This window comes from Phyllopteryx taeniolatus, chromosome 5 (assembly GCF_024500385.1).
Source record: "Phyllopteryx taeniolatus isolate TA_2022b chromosome 5, UOR_Ptae_1.2, whole genome shotgun sequence".
In the NCBI taxonomy this organism is placed as follows: Eukaryota; Metazoa; Chordata; class Actinopteri; order Syngnathiformes; family Syngnathidae; genus Phyllopteryx; species Phyllopteryx taeniolatus.
In genome coordinates, this window is record NC_084506.1 from 28,012,345 (window position 1) to 28,031,349 (window position 19,005).

At 41.6% G+C, this 19,005-nt stretch overlaps 2 protein-coding genes across 3 annotated transcripts in view; one reads left to right on the top strand and one right to left on the bottom strand.

The window, feature by feature from the left end:
* LOC133478420 (transient receptor potential cation channel subfamily M member 1-like) overlaps nucleotides 1-13,666 on the top strand; it is a 33,933-nt gene extending 20,267 nt beyond the window's left edge. The window contains exons 15-28 of the mRNA XM_061774468.1: nucleotides 55-195; nucleotides 292-321; nucleotides 412-704; nucleotides 3,438-3,666; nucleotides 3,753-3,884; nucleotides 5,504-5,632; nucleotides 5,893-6,021; nucleotides 6,885-7,136; nucleotides 7,204-7,378; nucleotides 9,134-9,154; nucleotides 9,227-9,371; nucleotides 10,379-10,584; nucleotides 11,638-11,770; nucleotides 11,851-13,666. Of these exons, the coding sequence (XP_061630452.1) occupies nucleotides 55-195; nucleotides 292-321; nucleotides 412-704; nucleotides 3,438-3,666; nucleotides 3,753-3,884; nucleotides 5,504-5,632; nucleotides 5,893-6,021; nucleotides 6,885-7,136; nucleotides 7,204-7,378; nucleotides 9,134-9,154; nucleotides 9,227-9,371; nucleotides 10,379-10,584; nucleotides 11,638-11,770; nucleotides 11,851-13,189 (3,354 nt within the window). The 3' untranslated portion in view covers nucleotides 13,190-13,666. The remainder of the gene's footprint in view (nucleotides 1-54; nucleotides 196-291; nucleotides 322-411; nucleotides 705-3,437; nucleotides 3,667-3,752; nucleotides 3,885-5,503; nucleotides 5,633-5,892; nucleotides 6,022-6,884; nucleotides 7,137-7,203; nucleotides 7,379-9,133; nucleotides 9,155-9,226; nucleotides 9,372-10,378; nucleotides 10,585-11,637; nucleotides 11,771-11,850) is intronic.
* LOC133478421 (ras-related protein Rab-8B) lies at nucleotides 10,470-19,000 on the bottom strand. 2 transcript variants are annotated; one of them, XM_061774469.1, is made up of 8 exons: nucleotides 18,740-18,999; nucleotides 17,914-17,974; nucleotides 17,776-17,836; nucleotides 17,620-17,697; nucleotides 17,310-17,399; nucleotides 17,129-17,194; nucleotides 15,666-15,716; nucleotides 14,966-15,592 (listed from the first exon to the last, which is right to left on the bottom strand). In XM_061774469.1, exons 1-8 carry the CDS (start codon nucleotides 18,861-18,863, stop codon nucleotides 15,500-15,502), a joined length of 624 nt encoding a protein of 207 aa, XP_061630453.1. In that variant the 5' UTR covers nucleotides 18,864-18,999; the 3' UTR covers nucleotides 14,966-15,499. The 2 variants fall into 2 exon arrangements, with proteins under 2 accessions (XP_061630454.1, XP_061630453.1); XM_061774470.1 differs by lacking the exons at nucleotides 14,966-15,592; nucleotides 15,666-15,716 and adding an exon at nucleotides 10,470-10,534 and having other exon boundaries at nucleotides 18,740-19,000.
* Between the last annotated feature and the right edge of the window lie 5 nt (nucleotides 19,001-19,005).

The following is a 19,005-nucleotide window of genomic DNA, read 5'->3' on the forward strand; positions in this document are numbered from 1 at the left end:
TGCGTGTGTGTGTAAACTGTGTTATTTCACACGATCTTATTGATTTCTTTGTAGGGAAACCTTCCCCCAGATTACCAGATCACCTTGATTGACATTGGCTTGGTGCTGGAGTACCTCATGGGCGGAGCTTACAGGAGCAAATACACCAGGAAGGCTTTCCGCAACCTCTACAATACTTTGTATGGACTTAAAAGGGTGCGCATGGGCGTAGTGAATAAAAAAATGGTCTCGTTAGTCGTTTAGAGTCATTTGTCTGTTTGATACTGATGACCGTGTGTCCTGTTTTCTCAGCCCAAAGCTCTCAAGCTTCTCGGGATGGAGGTGAGGCATCTTTCTGCGGCCGAACAACATGGATGTTGTAATAAAATGCAAACATTATGGAAGACTATCTCTTATTTTTCACGTTTGTAGGATGATGAACCTCGACCAAAAGGCAAGAAAAAGGCTAAAAAGAAAAAGGAGGAAGAGGTGGACATTGACGTGGATGACCCGGAGGTGTGTCGCTTCAAGTATCCCTTCCACGAGCTGATGCTGTGGGCCGTGCTGATGAAGCGCCAGAAGATGTCGCTCTTCCTTTGGCAGCGTGGAGAAGAGGCCATGGCTAAGGCCCTGGTGGCCTGCAAACTGTTCAAGGCCATGGCCCATGAGTGCTCTGAGAGCGAGCTAGTGGATGACATCTCCCAAGACCTGGAGAACAACTCAAAGTTAGTGTCCTGGTTTGTTTTGAATCTTATAATTCTTCACATGGGCTTCACAGGGAAGTACAGTGAACACCAACCACGTGCTTGCCACAGTGACCCCAAGTATTTAAAGTCCTCCACCCTCGCTATCTCTTCTCCCTCCACCTCTCTCATTCATGCACATACAGTATATTCTGTTTTACTTTAGCTAATCTTCATTCCTCTCATTTCCAGCGCATGCCTCCACCTTTCTAACTCTTCCTCCACCTGCTCCCTGCTTTCACTGGAGATCACAATGTCATCTGCGAACATCATGGTCCACGGGGACTCCAGTCTAACCTCATCTGTCAACCTATCCATCACCGCTGCAAACAGGAAGGGGCTCAGGGCTGATCCCTGATGCAGTCCCACCTCCACTTTCAACTCCTCTGTCACACCTACAAGACACCTCACCACTGTTCTGATGCCCCCGTACATGTCCTGTATTATTCGAACATACTCCTCAGCCGCTCCAAACTTCCACATGCAGTAGCACAGTTCCTCTCTGGGTACTCTGTCATAGGCTTTCTACAGGTCTACAAAAACACAATGTAGCTCCTTCTGACTTTCTGTACTTTTCCATCAACATCCTCAAGGCAAATAATGCACCTGTGGTACTCTTTCTAGGCATGAAACCATACTGTTGCTCACAAATACTCCTGTCCTGAGTCAAACCTCCACTACTCTTTCCCATAACTTCATTGTGCGGCTCATCAACTTTATTCCTCTATAGTTCCCACAGCTCTGGACACCACCCATGTTCTTAAAAATGGGCACCAGGCACACTTTTCCTCCAGTCCTCAGGTATTTTCTCAGCTGCTAGAATTCTGTTGAACAAGCTGGTCAAAAACTCCACAGCCACTTCTCCTAGATGCTTCCATAACTCCACAGGTATGTCATCATGACCAACTGCCTTTCCATGTTTCATCCTCTTTCGTGCCTTTCTAACTTCCCCCACTAATCATTGCTACTTCCTGGTCCACCACACATGTCTCTTCTACTCTTCCTTCTCTCTCATTTTCCTCATTCATCAATTCCTCAAAAGTATTCTTTACTTCTGTCTACCACACTACGGCACCAGTCAACACGTTTCCATCTCTATCCTTAATCATCCTAACCTGCTGCACATCTTTCCCATCTCTATCCCTCTGTCTGGCCAACCTGGATAGATCTTTTTCTCCTTCTTTAGTGTCCAACCTGCCACACGTCATCCATCATGTTCCTCGTTTGGCATTTGCCACTTGTACCTCCGCCCTACGTCACATCTCCATGTATTCCTTTGTCCACGCCTCAGTCCTCCCAGTCGCCCACTTCTTCTTAGCTAACCTATTTCCTTGTATGATTTCCTGTACTTTGAGGTTACACCACCAAGTCTCCTTCTCTCCTTTCCTACCAGAAGATATACCAAGTACTCTCCTGCCTGTCTCTCTGATCACCTTGGCTGTCGTGGTCCAGTCTTCTGGAAGCTCCTCCTGTCCACCAAGACCCTGTCTCACCTCTTCTTGAAAAGCCGCAAATCACTCGTCCTTTCTCAGCTTCCACCCCATGGTTTATGCTCTGCCTTTGTCTTCTTAATCTTCCTTCCCACCACCACAGTTGTCTTACACACCACCATCCTATGCTGTCTAGTCACACAGTCCCTTACCACAACCTTACAGTCACTAGCCTACTTGAGATTACATCATCTGTGCAAAATGTAATCCACCTGCGTGCTTCTACCTCCGCTCTTGTAGGTCACCCTATGTTCCTGCCTTTTCTGGAAGAAAGTGTTCACTACAGCCATTTCCATCCTTTTTGCAGTCTACCACCATCTGTGCCTCAAGGTTCCTTTCCTGGATGCCGAACTTCTTCATCGCCCCTGTTTTCTTCACCAACATGTCCATTACAATGTGCACCAATCACAACTCTCTCTTTCTAGAATGCTCAGAATTACTTGGTCTAGCTCCTTCCAGAATTTCTCTTTCACCTCTAGGTCACATCCTACCTGTGTGCCATAGCCACTATTCACATTATACATAACACCCTCAATTTCAAGTTTCAGCCTCATCACTCGATCTAATACTCTTTTCACCTCCAAGACATTCTAAGCTAACTCTTTTTAAAATAACCCCTACTCCATTTCTCTTTCCGTCTACACCATGGCAAAATAATTTGAACCCTGCCCCTAAGCTTCTAACCTTACTGCCTTTCCACCTGCCCTCCTGTACACACAATATATCAACCTTTCTGCTCATCATCATGTCAACCAACTCCCAAGCTTTCGCTGTCATCGTCCCAACATTCAAAGTCCCCACATTCAGTTCTAGGCTCTCTGCTTTCCTCTTGTCTTTCTGCCTAAGAACCCGGTTTCTACCGCTCCCTTGTCTTCAACCAGGCAGTAGCTGAATTTTCACCGTTGCCCTGTAGGTTAATGGCGACAGAACCCTTTGCATTTATTCGGGCTTGGGACCGGCCTACAGTTTGCTCTGGGTTATGCAAACTGGGCTGCATTTAAAAAAAAAATTTTTTTTAAAAACAAGTATGGAATTTTGAAATCACAAATGCGTAAGAACCCTGACATGTCCTTCGATTGGCTGATGGCCAGTTCAGAGTTCATGCCACTTCTAGCCCAAAGTCAGCTAGCATAGGCTGCAGTTCTGCGGCCATCCTCTTGATGACAAACCCTATAGGAAATGGATAGATTGATTTCATCATTTATGATGTCGTTCTTTCGTGTAGAGAGTTTGGCCAGCTGGCCTATGAGCTGCTGGACCAGTCGTACAAGCGCGACGAGCAAGTGGCCATGAAGCTGTTGACCTATGAGCTGGTGAACTGGAGCAACTCCACCTGTCTGAAGCTGGCCGTGGCCGCCAAGCAACGAGACTTCATCGCCCACACGTGCAGCCAGATGTTGCTCACAGACATGTGGATGGGCTGCTTAAGGATCGGCAAGAACCCAGGCCTCAAGGTCCTTGTGTGCGATATCTTACCTAATAAAACATGCAGATATAAACTCTAATCTCACGCCACTTTTTTTTTCTTTTTTAACAATAGGTTATTTTGGGAATCATCTTTCCTCCACTGATTCTTCTGCTGGATTTCCGTCTCGGGGATGACATGTCCTACATTGCGCCTGGAGGCAAAGAAGAGGGAAAAGACAAAGATGATGACACAAAATCCAGCAAGGTCTTGCTCAAGACAAACCGTTATGTGTTCAAATTCTTCCTGCTGTCTGATATACTGTATTTCAGAATTAGAATCCTCTTTATATGCCAAGTATGTCAAAAATACACTAGGAATTTTTCTCCCGTCGTTGGAGCCGCTCTAGTACGACAATAGACAGCCATTTTGAGAATAATACTTTTGAGACTACGGAGAGTCACTTAGCCTCGAGCAATTTAATGGCAAGAGGGAAGAAGCTGTTGGAATGTCTGCTGGTTTTAGTTTACATTGATCGATAGCGCCTACCTGAGGGAAGGACATGGAAGAGGTGGTGGTTCCAAGAGGATTTTGCATGCTCTTGTCTTAGTTCTGGCAGCGTGCAAGTCCTCAAGGGTGGGTAGGGGAGTACCGACAATTTTACCGGCAGTCCTAATTGTCCATTGCAGTTGGAGTTTGTCCTTTTTTGTGGCAGCACCAAACCACACTGTGATGGATGAACACAGGATTGATTTGATGACTGCTGTGTAGAACTGCCTCAGCAGCTCCTGTGGCAGGCCTTGCTTCCTCGGAAGCCGCAGGAAGTACATCCTCTGCTGGGCCTTTTTGAGGATGGAGTTGATGTGGGTCTCCCACTTCAGGTCTGGACTGTAATTCCAAGGAACTTGAAGGTCTTGACGGTTGACACAGAGGAGTTGGACAGCATCAGGGGCAGCTGTGGCGAAGGATGCTTCCTGATCCTTTCAAAAAGTCTTTATCCTTATCTTTAACCGCTTAATTATCCTTAAAATGACAATCATTGAATCACCTTGTACACACAGTTGATACAAAAATTACACACTATTGAGGTTTTTGTGATATAAAAAAAAAATAATCAAAAGACACAGTGATTCACTAATATCGGTCAATGAAAGCATAAAACCTTCAGGATTTGGCTAGAAAGCAAAATAATCTCCGGAAAAGCCAATGAGAACAACTGAACTCTATTTGGGGTTAGTAAGAGGCACATTGAACAGTGGGGTGTGTATACTTTTAATATCTACTGTACGTATACAGGACTATCCAAGTGGTAGACCACCACGTTAGTTGTTTTAGTGACCTTTTTTTACAGCAGGCATTTTGACTTTGTAAAACAGTACATAGTACAACAACATTACACATACACACAAAAAATAGGAAATAGGGCCCCTTTGGGAGGATCTGAATAAAGGTATGAATATTGATTTTATTTTCACAGTTTGAGTAGTCAATATAGAATCAATGGAGCAGACCACCCCCAGAATCATAGTGGCACAGCCTCTGTCTTTGTTTTATTTTAATTTCATTTTCATGTTTTCATTTATTTGATTAATCTTTTCAGTTCTGAAGGGCTTTGAGTGCAGTACTTCCCCACAACTTCTGTGCTGCATCTTTGGTCTGAAGTGACTGTCTACACTATAACAAAAAAGGACATCATTTTAGCTTTTAGGGTATAATGGTTTGCCACTGGGGTTGTACCCTCAAGGGTGTCACTTTTACAGTCACAATTTAATTATCCTGAATCGGCTACTTTAGCTTGTATTGTACCTTAAAGGACAGAAATAGCCTCTTTCTCTGAGAATGTTACCCCCTCCGCCAGTAAAATTTTCTTTTTCTGTATGTTCTAGGACCCCAACGATGCCACTTCCCGGAGGGGGGATGAAGAGGAAGGCAATGCAAATGTACGCAAAATCCCCATCGGCAAAAGATTATTTGAATTTTATGATGCCCCATTTACCAAATTCTGGTTCAACACAGTAAGTTTTCACCTGAAACATTTGTCAACGTTATTTTAATCTTAAATGTATCGCTTGTGTACTGTTGGCGCTTGACTTTTTGGTGGTGGGAAAAATGTAAAAAGTAACCTTGGAGTCCAAACCCAATGGCAGCAGTGGGCAAACTTTTGTACTCAAGTGCCACCTCTGATTTTTAAAATGTATGGATGGGCTAGGTCATTTATTGATTAGGGTAAAAAAAAAAAAATCTTATAATTTTCTATGTGTTATTCCTCTTCCAGATATGCTATCTGGGCTACCTTATGTTATACAACTACATCATCCTGGTGAAGATGGAGCGATGGCCGTCCTTACAAGAGTGGACCGTCATTGCTTACATCCTTACCCTCGGCAGTGAAAAAGTCAGACAGGTAAACGCGATTCAGTCTTACTATCCCGGGTGACGTTTTTATCAATCTCTCAATTAAGAATTGAGAACTGAGAACTACAATAGAGTGAGGCAACTGTGTTTTTGTCATTTTGCAAGACAGTGATTTGAAGTTTTTATGTCTGCAATAAAATCTGGGGGATTTATATCTTGGTGATTCATAAGGAAATGATTGCTTCTGAATACTTGCAGTTACAAAATTTGAATCAGATTATGGGCATTTTTGCCAAATATAATCATTTCGGACTTGGATCATGTTATATATTCATATTGGATCATAGTGATTGCACTTTTATCCATAAACTAAGGTAATATCAACTTCACGTTTATAGGGTGGATCCCGGTTGGTATCATCTAGGTTGCCTAAAGGAAAAGAAACAAACTGGGATTAAAAAAAAAAAAAAAGTGGTCTAAATCCAAACATCTGTCAAATCTTACCAATATGGCATCAAAAATAATAAATAACTTTCTTTTATCGTAACATGCAGATGCTCTGGCACCCAAGCTATATTACTACTTACTTTGTGAGTCTTCTATCAATCTCTGAACCTCACTTTCTCCGATGTTTTTGCGGGTGGTGAATATTGGTTTCATGGGCGGGGCCATCTTGGAAATGGAAGCTGGCACAGTGTTTCACTGATGAAACGGGAAAAGTGCTGAGTGCAATAAAGGACTGCCCCCTGTATGTCAAAATTGGAACTAAACCTTGATTTAGACCAGTTTTCCTTATGAAATATAGGCATATTTTTCCTGCTCATTTGTAGTCTGCACTTAATCTAAAAATGAGAAAAAAATGGAATCCGCCCACTGTAGTTCTCAGTGGCTATATTTGTTTCCCATCTGGAGATCCTGATGTCAGAGCCTGGCAAGCTAAAACAGAAGATAAGCGTGTGGCTGGAGGAGTACTGGAACATCACCGACCTGGTGGCCATCTCCACCTTCCTCCTGGGCCTCATGCTCAGGCTGCAGCGTGAGCCCTACATGGGCTACGGTAGAGTCATCTACTGCATAGACATCATCTTCTGGTACATCCGCGTACTGGACATCTTCGGAGTTAACAAATACCTGGGGCCCTACGTGATGATGATAGGAAAGATGGTAGGTCTCAAGAACACAATAAAGTCGCAGCCAGTCAGTTTGTGACAGTCATCTGCATGTCTTTCAGATGATCGATATGATGTACTTTGTGGTCATCATGCTGGTGGTGCTCATGAGCTTCGGGGTGGCCCGCCAAGCCATCCTGCACCCCGACGAGGAGCCCACGTGGCGCCTGGCCAGGAACATTTTCTATATGCCCTACTGGATGATCTATGGAGAGGTTTTTGCTGACTCGATAGACCGTAAGACTAGAATTCATAGTAAGATTCTGTTTCCTGATTCTAGGCAGATGATCACATATTCACGTGTTTGCTATGATGCTTTGCTTCCCTTTATTGAAATATGGATACGCATTGGCCAAAGTACAACTGCACGATCTAATGGCGATCTAGTCAAGAGAATTTGACCTTGACAGAGAGCCTACCGGTAATTCCCAGTTTTGATCGACACTGTCAAAGAGCAATTCATTTGACAGAGGAAACTTTTTAGAATATTTTGAGCCTGCAAAAAAATGCTCAGTGAGCTTCTTGGATACAGATGTAATATAATTGTATTACTGTTATTATTCTTTATTAATTTTATAATACTGTTTTGCTAACTGCCATTATAATGAGATGTGTGCTATTGTTGCTAATCCAAAAACAGTATATAATAAGGAAAACAATGACCGTTCCATAAACATTAGAAAGTGGATGGTTGAATATTTATAAAGGCAGATATTGTATTTTTATTTTTTAATTTTTTAATCCAGCTCTTGTATTGGATCTCATTAAATTGAACAGTTGTGGCCAGTGAGTACAGTGTATGCATTCATGCCTTCTACTAACAAGTTGTTGTTTTTATGCATATTTACATCATAACAGCAACAATTGATCCAAATTGCAAATTTCTAAATTTAAATTTTGAGTTCTGTGTCTCTACAAGTGACGGACGGGGCAGGACAACCAATGAATCAATTAGGAAGTCTGATTTTTGTGTGGAAGTGATTATTGATTTATTCACATCGTGAAGCAACTGAGGCAAAATGGAGTCCGCAACTTGTTTGCAAGCACCAGAGGCACTAATGATTTCAGTTAGCGACTTGCAGTCTCAAGAACAACAACATGATGCCAGCTATGGGAAGTTGAGCTACAGCCATATTATGGCACAACTCCTTGGGCCAGCGTTATTCGGCACAACACAACACTGGCATTGAAATAGGAGTTTAGAACATTTAGACAGAGAATCTCCCATTCCTTTAAAAATAATTTACAGTAGTTAAAAAAAGAAGTGTCATCAGCTCTTCTTATGCTTATTATCATAGTATCGTTGGAATGATGTGAGCGTATAATTTATAAATAATACAAGTGCATCTAAATAAATGTGAATTTCATAGAAAAGTACATTTATTTCATTACTTCAATTCAAAAAGTGAAGCTCATACATTATAGAAATTAATTAATACAGGAAAATGCTTTTCAGGGGGCCAATACCCACCTAATTTCTATATGAAGCATCATTTTTGATTGTTTCCTTTTATATTCCAATTTCTTGAGGAGGTGGATTTTTGATATTCATTAGCTGGAAGCTATAATCATCAAAATTACAGGAAATATAACCATGACCTATTTCACTCTGTGTCTAGTGAATCTATATAATTTCACTTTTTGAAATGAACTAAAATATGGTTTTCTACAATATAATTTTTTATTTTTTTTAGATGCACCTGTATTTTTTAAAAACTAGATAATTAAACTAGGTGTCATCTCACAAACATGATCATCTGCCTCAAGTTTTTTTTTTTTCTTCATGCCTCTTCTGTCAGGGTGAAGACGGTCAATGTTGAGATTGCATTTTAAAACATCTTTTTATTTTCTTATGCTTGTGGTGTACCGCAAAATTTGAGACCAGTCCACTCTTACTTGGACACACTCCTGCTTGATCATGACAGAAGGATGATGTGCAAATCCTATTGATTGAATGATTATAACGCCTTCTCTGTGTGCTTTCCTCTTAAGTCTATGCAATGGAAATCAACCGTGAGTAGTCCTCCAAACAAATTCAAATCAATCCTAATAAGAACACTAGTAATAACTGTTTTGTCCTCACAGCTCCATGTGGTGAACATTTGTATGACGAAGATGGGAAGAAGTTGCCTCCGTGCATCCCTGGCGCCTGGCTCACGCCTGCTATTATGGCCTGTTACCTCCTCGTGGCAAATATTCTCCTTGTCAACCTTCTCATTGCTGTCTTCAAGTAAATGCAGACTTCTGTATTAGCAATAGTGAACCCCCATTTATTGCGGGGAATACATTCTAATCTCGATCCACCTGAGAATAGCTGAAAATCTGTGATATAGATACATCATCAAAATTAACCTTTTAAACACATTGTAAAAGTAGTTAAACACAAACAAAAAAAATGGAAGCATAAAATCTATAGAAAAGAATGTACAGTCGTGATGAGTATTATTGGCTGTGAATACCCTAGATGGCAGTAAGTAATTTTTTTGCTTTGTAAGGAGAGGGATGCATTAATAACGTTAAGAATAGAAGGTCCCAAGATCAGAACCCGAAATGTGAATCGCGAGAGAGCTTCAGATATGTCACCAATGAATTGAAGTGAAAAAAACTGGAGCAGTACTGTAATGCCCTCGCATTTGGCCAAGGAGAGCCACAGTTGCAGATGCACTTTCAGACAATTATTGAATGGGACAGTCAAACACACGCATACAAAATGAGAACACTCGCTATCAGCTACAGTAGTCCAAAACTCACGTCCGGACGCTCACAAGTCGACTAACCGACAATGTGATGTCACTCACTTGACCACGCCCCTTTAAGGCATACATACAACATTACAGATTTTGTGATGAGCCTTCAAAAAAATGGTGCTGATTTTTGGGGGGCTGGAATGGATTGATGACATTTCCATTCATTTCAGTGGGGAATATTAATTTGAGGTGACAAAGTTGGCCGGCTGGTTAGCACATGTGCCTAATAGTTCTGTCAGTGGTACAAATCCAGGCTCTGGTCTTCCTACGTGTTCATCAGTGATGTCCAAACTTTCCTCTGAGGGTTCTTCAACTTTAATTTAACGAGCTGAAATAAAAAAGCATCAAGCAATTGTACACTGTTTATACTGTCTATTATATATATTTTTTAAAGCTGCTGCACTGTGTGATAAGTGAGCCGCGATGTAGCGGGGCAACACAATATTATCATGCAACAAGCTGTAATCGTACTCGTGTGTACATTCCACAGCAACACCTTCTTCGAGGTCAAGTCCATCTCCAACCAGGTGTGGAAGTTTCAGCGCTATCAGCTGATCATGACGTTCCACGACCGGCCTATCCTGCCACCGCCGCTCATCATCTTCAGCCACCTCTACATCCTCTTCAGCAGGGTCTTTCGACACTGCTACAGGAAGAAGCAAGACGGAGAACTTGACGAGAAGGACCGCGGGCTCAGTTAAGACACACATTAAATCTCGTCTGTCGCATTCAACACTGGCTCGGAATAAGGAGAGTGACCATTGTATTAAGTTAGTGTAAGACAAAATGATTGACTTGTGTGTGTTTTTACCGACCATGATACAATTGTGGATTGTGAAACAGGTTGAAATTGAAAAAAATAATGACCACCGCTTCAGTCACATTTGTTTTAGTTACTCAAAATGAACGGAAATGGCAATTTGTTAGATTAAGTTATATATATATAACTAATTTCTATATTTGGTTATTTGTTTAATATTAAAAATCTTGAAATGGTGAATTTTGGGTTTTTGTTAGCGTAAGATATAATCATCCAAATTATGTATAAAAAAATTCATTATGAAATATTTAACTCCCTTTAATTAATCTATTAGTTTCACTTTTTGAATTGAACAGCTAAATAAAGTTTCCCATGATACTTAAATTTATTAAGATGCATCTGTGTATCAGAATAACCAAATTGTTGCAATATCAGGTCAAAACAATTACAATAATAGCAATAATAGGAATACTGCTAATAATAGGACCACTAATAGATTTTATTCATAACAGCCTTTTAAAACGCTCAAGAATCCTTTCCAAAAGTTTAGAAATTAAAAAGTACCAGGAAAAAAATATATAGTATAGTAATTTGGTTTGATTGTAGAACACAATTCACAATTTAAAAGGTGTACCATTAACAATTCATTCGGTACACCTGTACAATCTAGTAAGGTTCAGTGGTAGCGTTCCACAAATTCTGCTGTAAAAATTGGTATTAATTTAGCAATATCTGTACAGTGGTAGAACTGCATGCTGAGAGCGGTTCCTAATATTTTGCCCCGTGCATGATGCTAAGGAAGGTAACCAGAATATCAGCATCCCTCAGTCTAAAAAAGTGCCATTAACATTTGTAAAGGCATTACAGTGTATTTTTCATACAGTTTTTGTACTGGATCTCATTATATTGTTTAGGTGTATCAACATATGCTTTGACATGACTTCACTGATTCACTAACCTACCACTTCTTGTTATTTGTTTTCTCAAAGAGCTAAGACTGAATCCGGAGGAGCTGAAGAATCTGTACGAGTTTGAAGAACAGTGTGTGGAGGAATATTTTCGAGAAAAGGAAGACGAGCAGCAGTCCTCGAGCGACGAACGCATCAAGGTGACCTCAGAAAGGTGAGCCCTGTTTCACAAGTACGGTGGTACCTTGACTTAGAAGTACACGTGGCTTATAATCACGCTGGTGCTCTTCAAAGAGTTGAGAACATGTCCATGCGTCTGGAGGAGGTCAACGAGAGGGAGAACACCATGAAGGCCTCCCTGCAAACGGTGGATCTCCGTTTGGCCCAACTGGAGGAGATCCACGGTCGAATGGCCCTCGCTTTGGAAAAGCTGGCGGGGGTGGACAGACTGGAGCTGACCAGGACTCATTCGCGCAATTCGTCAGCGTGCGAACCCTCTTCTCTGGTTCGCCAGGGCAGCATCAACAGCGCTGATGGTTACAGCCTCTACCGCTTCCACATGGACATGGAGGAGTTTGCAACAAAGCAGAGGGACGCAGAGGAACCGGTGAAAAGTGGCCTGGAAAGACAGAAAAGTCAAGCTTCCAGCACATGCGCTCTGAACGTGAAGGAGAGCGCTCAAAACTTAGAAGTCGGCAGCCTGAGCAGAACGAGGCCCAGCTCTTGTGTGGACATCCTCATATCTCCATGTGAATCCAAGCAGGTGTCTGCAGGATCGAGCCACGACACCTTAACCGACAAGGAGATACTCGGAAGCTCGCAGCTGCTTGATCGAATCGCAGACAAGAACAAACTCAAACCATCCTCCTCGCCGAAACGAACTAAATCACTGAGACACTATCCGGCCGAAGAGCCAGCCACCTCTCCTTTGACTAAGAGGAGGAGCATGAGCACCATCATCATCAGCCCTCCCGATGAACCCGAGGAGCCCCCCGAAGACACCAAAAAAGTCCGACTGCCTCACGCAAACCTCTCCTCCCCAAAAAGGACCAAATCGTTGCGCTACGTCCCCACCGAGAGCCTAAGCCAAACATCCCCCATTACAAAGAGGAGAGCGATGAGCAGCATTATTTACAGTCCGGCCGAGGCCCTTGATGACGAGCTCAACGCCCAAGACTACACGTCATTCGTGGAGCAGGCGGCCAAAACTCCCAAACAATGGCCTGCGGACCTTGAGTATACAGTGCACCCTAGCACTGTTGGTCACATGCCGAAAGTGTCAACTGTCAGAAGGACCATCCAGCAGTTTCAGACCACCACGGCGGGGGTAGAGTTTAAATCAAATGATGGGATCGATCCAGTTCCTGGAAAAATCAAAGGAACTCCACCAGAGCTCACAGAAGAACAGATAAAGACGAGGGTGAAGAGAAACATGTCGGACGGCGCTCAGTATCTGACCGTCTCTGAGGATAAGTACCTGCCCTCGCACAGGTCTCGCAGTTGGAACGCGAAAGATCGCAAAGCAAGAGGCACGGTGGTTAGCAAGAGAGCATCCAGCAGTGAGAGGCACGTCATGGACGCTTGCGGAGGACCAGCACAGGAGACAGAGGATGACAGTCGTGAAAAGAAATGACATCAAAACATCCGTGGTCGTAAACCTCCATGTATCCCACCCAAGCATCCTCTCTGGAGTTTCATTCAGCGAGGAAAGAAGTCAGGTTACGAAAATAATCTCATAATATTATGGCTGTCCAAAAAAGTTTAACAATTGTAACGTTCTGAAAAAGAAGTTTTGATATTATGAGGGAAAAAAGGAGTTCAAAAGTTCAAATATGACGAGAAAAGGCAAAAGTTCAAATATGATGAGAAAAGGCGTAATGCTATGAAAATAGTCATATTAAAGGTCCCATATTTTGGCTATTTAGACCTCCATAGAGTAACTCTCTAATATGGACTTAGTATGAAAGTGTCAATTACATTTTTTTTTAAAAACACCTTGGTTTTGTCATACAACTGTCCAGAAAAGTCCCCTCTGACCGCTACTTCTGTTTGACCCAGTTTTGTATCTGCTTTGTCCATATGTGGCTAAGACTGCAGCCCTTTTCTCTGATTGAAGACGCACACTTGTTTGTTATGTTGACGCCGCTGGCTCAGGAGCGGAGGGATAGGCGGAGATCTTTGCTAGTGACATAGATAAACCCGAGAAATTCAAATTAGCTGATTTCAGGCTTCTCGGCAGAAAAACATCTGGAACTCCGGAATGGGTGGATGATTTTAATTCATATTTCACGTTTACTGAGGCACCATAGAACCAATATTACATCCCAAATCTTAGAAAAAGTTGGTTTGGTGAAATATGGCACCTTTTAAAAAAAAGTCAAATTAATAAGAAAAAAACCATGTTACAAAATATGAGGAAAAAGTCATAATGTATAACATTTTAATGTAAAAAGGAACAAAGTCCAAATTTTCAAAGAAAAAAGTGGTAATCTTGCCAAAAAAAGTTGTTATATTTCAAGAATTAAATCTTATAAAGCTAAAGTTAAATTAATGAGAACAGTCCTAATGTTAAAAATGAAGGGTAAATATTACAAGTCAAAATATTACCCAAAAAAGTTGTAGTGTTACAAAATAATGTAATACTGAGAAAAAAACATGTTAATAAAGTTGCAAAAGAGAGGCATAAAGTAAAATACTTTGGGAAAATGTTATGAAAATAGGGGTAATATTATGACTAAAAAAACTTTAATGTTACGAGACTAGTTAAAAAATTACGAAGATTGAAATTGTAACTTAAGTGAAAATAGTTGTACCACTGAACGCAATCCTAAAACCAGGAGCCGCTTTTTCAAGAAACCTGGCAACCCACAGCTGTTCCAGCTGTGCACCTGACCACACTCACACATTGCGCTCAGGTCAGGATGTTGCTAAGGCAACCACGCCGATTAGTCTTTTTGTTCGCTGATAGGGAGACCAGATATTCATGCGGCACACTCAAGTCCAACAATTCGGTCTCCAGCATGCCAAACCTTGCATGGTGAAGACTCTAAATTGTCCGTAGGCGTGAATGCGTGTAAATGGCCGTGTACGTATATGTTGCCTGCAATTGACTGTCGACCAGTCTGCAAGACATTTCTGAAACCGTCTAAACAATAACACCTTTCCTCAGTTTTTTTGTCTTTTAATGTGAAGGAAACGTTCCGAATGTCAACACATATTGCACTGTGACATGAACTTTCGACATGTACTGAACAATCACTCTTATATGCAGACTGTGAACCGTCTTCCCTTTCGGTAGTGTACAATGTGCTTAATATTCCAACAGTGTTCATGCAAATACTGACAACGGCATTACAACATGGATTCACTGCTCCCATCAGAGGAACTCTTCTATTTTGTCAGTAATTAATAAGTTATAATTTTTTTTATTTTTTTAAACAACACATTAACTTTATACATTTATACATCTATTCTAATGCCTTCAAGTCATGAACTTATATACACAGATACAATCATTGCTGGGACTTGATATGCATGTCGCACAGCATCCTCGTGGTCAATATGGCACAAGGTATAAAAGTAGTGCTACAAAGTGAATAAATGCGAGGCATTTGTTATTGTAAATGTATAAGAACACTATGGTTTGAATAAGTGAGGTAATGTCGAAACAGAAAACAAGACTCCTCGGAGGCGTCGGCTACAAACAAGTCCTAACTGACCATCACAGTTGACCATCACAGTTTCAGACCTCAGTTCCTCGTCGAGCGTCTTCAAGTCAGACGAGCCCTTGTGTGTGGGAACCCGTGGGCTCGAGCTGGGGCTGAGCTCCCCCTCCCGCCTCCCCCACCCCGGCAAAACTGAGGAGCCCCCTCCAAAGTTACACTGAAGAGCAAAGAGCGCCCCCGAAAAGAGCAAAGTCACACAAGAGTGTGCACCGGGCGGTCTAGATGAGCGTACACTTGAGGAATTTGATCCTCTTGGACTTCTTCTCAGTGATCTTGACTGCTTTTCCAGATCCTCCAGCACTGTTTTCAGTCTTATAAGCAAAAGATAAATCACATTACTGTCGACTAAAAGCCAAATGTAATGTGTGATCCGTACGCACTTACTGTCTTTGAGCTCAGATTGTGCAGGATGTCTCTTCCCATGGTATAAAACGCCTAATTCAAATCAAAACCAGATGTTACATACTTAATACAGTAGTGTTTCTCAACCTTGATTGAGCCATGGCACATATTTCACATTAGAAAACATCTCTTGGCACATCACCAAACAAAAAGTGGATAAGCAGGTTAATACCTTCTGCCATCGAGTGGAGTAGTATTAAAGTGTTTTGCCTGTCACTATAGGTCACTGGCATAGATAGATGAACAAAGACACATTATTTGTAATCAATCATTTTCAGACCAATTAATTGAAATTGCACAATTTCCCACAGCACAACTAATGATCCCTCACGGCACACTGGTTGGGAATCACTGCTGATTTAACAGTGTTTTCCCCACTAAATTGTGGTTCACCGACTACCTGCTACATCACCAATTTTTGGGGTGGAGCGTATCCACTTGGCTAATGTGGAAATCTGCCTTTTACACAATATTTTTTTAAGTTGACTTACAGCATGCTCACTGCAATACCTTTGCATGTGGGAAAGTAAAGCTGCAGCCATTTATTGAACGCAGAGGAAACAATAAAACCCAATGAGCACACTCACCCTGGAGCTGATATCAGCCATGGGTCACGCCCAGAAACTTGCTCACGGACGTTACATGCCACCCCACCAGGCCCCGCCTCTTAAAGGCCTATATCTTAACGCACGTGTAGGATTTTCTATACATTTTATACTATCACCTACTGCTGCTACTGGTATCTGGAACTCAGGGGATGCATTCCAGAACAACCTTCAATAAGTGAAAATTCATGATACGAGGAGAGCATATTTTTTAAATTCTCACACGCTTTTAACACATTTCAACTTATTCAAACACACTTTAAAGGTCCCGTATTTTGGCATTTGCTATTTAGACCTCCTTAGAGTGACTCTCTAACATGGACAGTATTAAAGTGCCAATATTATTTCAAAAAACACCTTGGTTTGGTCATTTCATTTTCTCCTTCAAAGTATTCCCGAGCACCTACTATGACTCTTGTTTGCACAGTTCTTCAAGTAAGAGGCAAAGAGGCATATAAAGCAAGAGAATTAAACACTGTATTTTTAAACACCAAAACGTTCAACCAAGCCATATAATTGTGTCTAATGAAAGTCCCCTAGCTGAATGCTAACATATAATGTGAACCATCATAGACCGACCGAGCAAGAGGAAATTAGCATAGATGTTGAAATAATTATGAACCTTCAAAAAACTGCTACATGGAGCAGCAGCACATACAAACGGAGCAAAGAGTACATCTACAATCACAGGCATATCTTCTCTCTGCTCTGTGGGAACAACAAATATTAAAACAGAAAATCTAAATTTGGATTTGCCTGTATACCCATAAAACCCCACAATATAGCAGGGGAAATACTGTAATCCCACGAGAAATGTCAAGATGAAAACTGTTGACGTACCTCTTCTACGTTCAGACTCGTCTTTGCACTGGTTTCCAGGAACTTGACGCCGTAATCAATAGCCAGCTAAAGGCAGAGGAAAAACAACATGGTGGTGATTTATTAGCATGAATATTTAACGTGTTTTAGTTCCTCTTCATGAGATGTTTTAATGAGTTGCTGTTGGTGGACAAGTACTCACTTTTTCACCTCTGTCTTTGGACACTTGCCGCCTATCAGTCATGTCACATTTGTTACCCAGGACCATCTTCTCAACGTCCGATGAGGCGTGCTGAGAGTTTAAAAGTCAGCTTGTACATGTTCATGTACATTTTACAACAAGGCACACGTCATTTGAACAAAGGATTTTTTGCTACAGCGGTGTTCAAGCTAAATAGGACCTACATATTGAAAAAGTACGCAAAGAACATCAACTGCATTACAGTGTGAGCAATCCCCCATGCCAATCCCCAGTAAGAAGACAGTAAAAATGTGAGGTTGTCAAAGCTCACCTCTTCAATATTCCTGATCCAGTTTTGAATGTTTTCAAATGACTTCTCGTTGGAGATGTCATAGACGAGCATGATTCCCTGAGAAGAGGACGAAGAAGAATCATTGTTTCTTCTTGCAGCTCCTCAGCATTCCAGCACAGTTGAGTGAGGACTTACCATGGCTCCTCTGTAGTAAGCTGTCGTGATGGTGCGAAAGCGCTCCTGGCCTGCAGTGTCCCTGTGTTCACCCAATGAATACAAATTCTCAAGAGATCTGTGTCCGGTTTTTAAAAATAAACATCTAATTCCACTCACCAAATTTGAAGTTTGACTCTCTTTCCGTCCAACTCTATTGTTCTGATTTTGAAGTCTATGCCTGTGTTAAAGTGAACAGAGACTTAATCGCAAGACTGCAGTTGTAGAACTTCCTTCTGTTTTCATTATTGTCTCACGGAAGCATATTGTTTCGAATGTATGTCAAGCAAAGCAATTCTGTAATAACTGGTATTACCATATTTATAAAGGAAGCCTTGTGGTTTATAGACTATGGGATAAGTTTTCTAATGTTTATTGAGCCAAGTTACATATAAACTGTGAAAATCTCATGGCATGTTACCAAACAAAAATTAAAGACCAACTTCAAAACTTAAATCGACAAAGCTATATGCAACTACTAAGTTCCTTATTTTTCATTATGTTCCGCTTCTTTGCCTTGAATCACATTTTGCGTATTATAAGAATTTGTGTCCATGTACAGTACATCCTGTGTATATCAATGTTCTCATTTCATACATGGACCAATATATCAGTTAGTGCTATATTGGCCGATATGTCTGATTTTGGCTGGTTTTTAGCCTACGATATTGGTATTGGCATCGATTGTAGTAATTAAAGCGATAGATAGATAGATAGATAGATAGATAGATAGATAGATAGATAGATAGATAGATAGATAGATGGATATCTAACGAGCTTATTAGAATGTATTTCACACCCATTTTCTCCTTCCCAAACAATCCATTTCCGGCCTTGTCAATACAAATACTTCGGGTGTTACACTAATGCAGATACAGAGCGGCCTATGCTGTTATTACGGAGGTGCCGCTGCATTATTACTGACAGGCTACTGCGGTGTACTCACCTATGGTGGATATGAAGGTGGTATTGAAAGAGTCTTCGCTGAATCGAAACAGCAGACACGTCTTCCCCACGCCGCTGTCACCGATAAGCAACAGTTTAAAGAGGTAATCGTACGTCTTTGCCATTGCGCGCAGCAAACAGGCCGAGATTTGGGTCAATAAATGGGCGTGCTGGGCCGGGATCCCCCGTCTTTCCGTCTTTCGGGTCCTCAGCTGTCTGGCTCAGGCGGTCTGGCAGCCGGCCAGTGCTGACAGGAGTGACGTATTG

Excerpts from the sequence above, each read along its gene's own strand:
- LOC133478421 (XM_061774469.1), bottom strand. The coding sequence starts at position 18,863 with ATGGCAAAGACGTACGATTACCTCTTTAAACTGTTGCTTATCGGTGAC. Across the intron at positions 17,698-17,775 it reads CTTACTACAGAGGAGCCATG|GGAATCATGCTCGTCTATGA; the intron begins GTAAGTCCTCAC and ends TCCTCTTCTCAG. Across the intron at positions 15,593-15,665 it reads ACAATCTGAGCTCAAAGACA|ACTGAAAACAGTGCTGGAGG; the intron begins GTAAGTGCGTAC and ends TTTGCTTATAAG.